This window comes from Trachymyrmex septentrionalis, unplaced genomic scaffold (genome assembly GCF_001594115.1).
Source record: "Trachymyrmex septentrionalis isolate Tsep2-gDNA-1 unplaced genomic scaffold, Tsep1.0 scaffold60, whole genome shotgun sequence".
NCBI lineage: Eukaryota > Metazoa > Arthropoda > Insecta > Hymenoptera > Formicidae > Trachymyrmex > Trachymyrmex septentrionalis.
Window position 1 is genome coordinate 4,688,247 of NW_017305779.1, and position 3,855 is coordinate 4,692,101.

Here is a 3,855-nt window from a genome sequence, read left to right on the forward strand (position 1 = left end):
ATACATGCGTTTATTTGACTTAATGTATCGTTTTATTCATTTAGCAGTATTTTTTTCTCAGTGTAGGCGTCATTGATACAATATGACAATCATAATATTCCATTAACTTAGTTATTTGAAAATATTTGTATTAATTACCTGGAAAGCAATTAACTAGACGAAGGTTGTCAACGCCGATGCTCGAATTAGAATAGGGTACATAGACCTCTAAAACTAATTTATAGAACTGATCAATCGCGCGTAATGAAAAACTTATTTTCTTCCACCTAAAACAACGTTTAAGCATATTTTTTACATTTGTTTTCTGAAAATTTATATTATCACAATATCGTAAAAAATATTCTTATGCATATACATGGAGGTATTATTTCCGCTTTTTGTCACCGCGATGGAGCTCATGTTGTTAGTTTGTATGACGAGATTTATGAATCCGTTTTCCATTTCCACCATATAAAGTGAAAATTCGATGCGGCAATGCGGACCCGTACGAGGAATCGATTTGGACCATATATGAGCATCCCCTTTGCCGCTGAACCACAGAAAGTGGCCTTAAATGAAGAACGAAACATTAATTAATTTTCGTACAGTTTTACTGTGTTATATGGCCATCGTAATTATATTTCAATTTTAAAACGATTATAGATTGGATTTTCGCTCATTTTAATACGATTCTAGTTTTATATATATATATATATAAATCAAATTCTCGGTGTCATGAATTTATGTGATCTTAGGATTGTAATAACGCATTATTTACTTAAATCTTTTTCTTTATGATAATTTTTCTTTTGAAAAATAATGTATGAAGACTATTTAAAATTTTCGTACCATTTGCGGAATTGTTAGCATCCGTGTTCGGAAAAGCTCTTGACAGACTGGTGCGAGCTTTGACTTTCTTAAAACCGTGGGTATCATTCCACGACCAATCGCATTCCGTGTCGAGGTCGCAAGAGCCCATTTGCGGATAGTGAGATGAGTGTTTTGCCGGTGCAGATTCCTTAAAATTCTTTCCATGCAACATGCTGATCTTAGAACCGCATGTCACTGTGATGTAACAATAAAGGACGATCCCAAACAACAATCTGCCGTTGCCGCCGTTATGTACAGACACATGTCGACGATTACACGTGCGACTCGTCCGACTATAACCCGCGATGGTGGTCGCCAGCCTCGGCCGCGTGTCGTTGATCATTACTTCGCAATTTCGTCCAGTGGCTGTTTAATAATTTCAGACGAGGTCATGCGCAACATCGCGCATTCTGCTTTTCGGAGATAGCAGACATGATTCTACAAACGTAGCTGCTTCTTAATGAGAATTAGAATTTAGAAAGAATTCTGAGAGAGGACGTACGTTTCAAGAGTACTAGCGACACGCTGTGAGAAATTTACAACGATGAGCGCAGCGAAATGAGTTTTGATATCATGGACCTCCTTGGATATGATCGTCTTCCATTATTTCCCAGACTGAAATCACGCATGCAAGTATTTTTGATTTATAAATGGTTATATTTAATAAAATTTTAATTTATATATAAATATATAATAATATTATATATTTATATATGAATCAAAATTTTATTAAATCGCAGTATTATGTATGTATATGTATAATAAAATAATAATAATAGTAATACTAATAATACTAATAATATTAATTATGTATGCACATAATACAGTCATCTTTATATATATATATATATGTACGTTTTATACAATGTAATCACATTTTTTTTTAAATAAAATAAAATAAAAAAATGATTCGTGAATTTTTTAAGAGAAAGGCAAATATATCGGTTATTATTATCATTTTTAATTAAATTTGGATATATTAGTCTTTATGTGCCTTCTTATTTCTTTGAATTTTTGATACATTAGTCTTTATATGTATCTTATTTCCAATTTCGTAATAGAAAATTTATATCAATTTTGAACATTTTTTACAATTATGTCATATCTAGGGAATATATTTTTTATAACTATATATTATGTAAGCGCAATGTTGTAAATTTACACATTGAAATTCAATATCTAAAATTAAAAAATATTATGTCCATGTCGTCATAACAAAATAGTGAATGATATAGCAGAGATTATAGAATACCGCGAGAGAAAACGAATTAATGAAACGAAGCCGAGAACGCCGGAAATGGAATAATTCATTTCCCGATATTCCTTGATTTCCGGTTTTGCGCGCGGGGACGAAGTTATGCCTGTTCGCTGCCATCATCGGTATTTCAGAGGCGATGCTATAACATTTATTAAAAGCGGCCAACGCCGAAATACATTTCTATTTATTTAGTTCTGCATCGATTACGATATCTTTTAGCTTTCCCGAGTGCAAAGAGTGCATCTTTCAAAGACGAAAAACAAATATTGCTGATGCATGGATAAATATATTTTATTCATAAAAATCACAAAACAGAGAGAAGAAATGGAGAGAGAGAGAGAGAGAGAGAGAGAGAGAGAGAGAGAGAGAAAGAGAGAGAAAGACGAGGAAGTTGACAACATATGTGTATATTTTTACTAATCAGATATTATTTTTAATTTCTGATCCGTGAATTTTCTAAAAAAAAAGAAAATCAAAGGATAAAAAGCTGTAAATTTATATTTAACTCCAGTTTCAACTTCAATTAGATACAAGTTTAACTTCTACTTTTGTTTCAGCTTGTTTTAGCTTTAACGCTTTAGTTTCATTTCCGTGCTTAAGCTATTTTTATTTTTAGAAATACTTTTTATATGTTATACATATAAAATATAAATAATTACACACATGATAAAAAATTTGTCAGTCCGACGCTGCGACGCGCGACGTGGCAAAACTACGTCTCGAAAATTGCGTAAGGAGTAACAATTCACCCTATTAGATCAATTCCGCCTACACGTATTCTCTCTCTCTCTCTCTCTCTCTCTCTCTCTCTCTCTCTTCGTTTCTTTAGCGAGCAATGCCATTACTGTTGTCAGAGCGCAGTATTGTCGTAGAATGCGCGATGGTCTAACGCGCTTTAACCAGCCTTTATCTTATTGATTCTTACAACGACGAGTCGCTCAGAATAGAACGAAAGTTTTTCGAAAATGCATCCGCGCGATTTAATCTAATTCTCATCAAAATTTTTATTCACTTTTCGAGTAAAATTAGTTAGGAACGGCTATTGTCAGTTTGGTGTATCGATTAGATCGTATATCGAACACCCGCTCTTGCCAGCCAATCGCAGAATTCTCACGACGCGGTAATCACATTCGAATGCCATCATTAATCTCAAAGAGCTTCGATCCAAACACTCGATGTCATGATTCATCAAGCCGCTTAAGGGGAAAAAAGAAATATATATTCCATTTCAACGTGAAAAACGAGAACGCACGAGCAAATACGCGACTGTAAAAGTGAAGATTCACGAAAATGAAAATTGTGGGATAGATCTGGAAGAACTAGAGAACACTCTGATATCTTTCTATTGAACTAATAGACCTGCTCTTTTTTACTGAACTTTTCCTTTCCAGGAGGAAAGAAAAGAACGAAAGAAGTGGTGCAAAAGTTCAGCTAAAAAGAACAGGCCTTATGATACATATGATTTATACATGGAGGAATGAATAACAGCGTGAAACATTTAATCAAATCGATTATATTATACTATTCGTATCATGTTACTACTAATATTTTTTTTAATTGAATAAAAAAATTCGGTATTAAAGCGGATTTTTTCCTGAATTATTTCTGTATCAATTTATATATAAATTCATATTCTTTTTGCAAACTGCAAACGTGCCGAAATTTTTTTTCGGCTTTGAAATGCAATCATGAGCAGAATCAGAATAGTATTATTATTTATATTAATATCTTATTATTTATATATATAT

At 32.8% G+C, this 3,855-nt stretch overlaps 1 protein-coding gene across 4 annotated transcripts in view; it reads right to left on the reverse strand.

The window, feature by feature from the left end:
• Nucleotides 1-3,855, reverse strand: part of LOC108752548 (ALK tyrosine kinase receptor) — a 26,399-nt gene that overhangs the window by 12,426 nt on the left and 10,118 nt on the right. For 3 of the 4 annotated variants that reach the window (XR_001939567.1, XM_018493402.1, XM_018493403.1), the window contains exons 2-4: nt 829-1,464; nt 356-548; nt 139-266 (exon numbers count right to left, since the gene is read on the reverse strand). Coding sequence is in view for 3 of the 4 variants with exons in the window: in XM_018493402.1 (XP_018348904.1) it covers nt 139-266; nt 356-548; nt 829-1,192 (685 nt within the window). In the remaining variant the exon portion in view is untranslated. The remainder of the gene's footprint in view (nt 1-138; nt 267-355; nt 549-828; nt 1,465-3,855) is intronic. The other variant, XM_018493401.1, reaches the window with a different exon arrangement.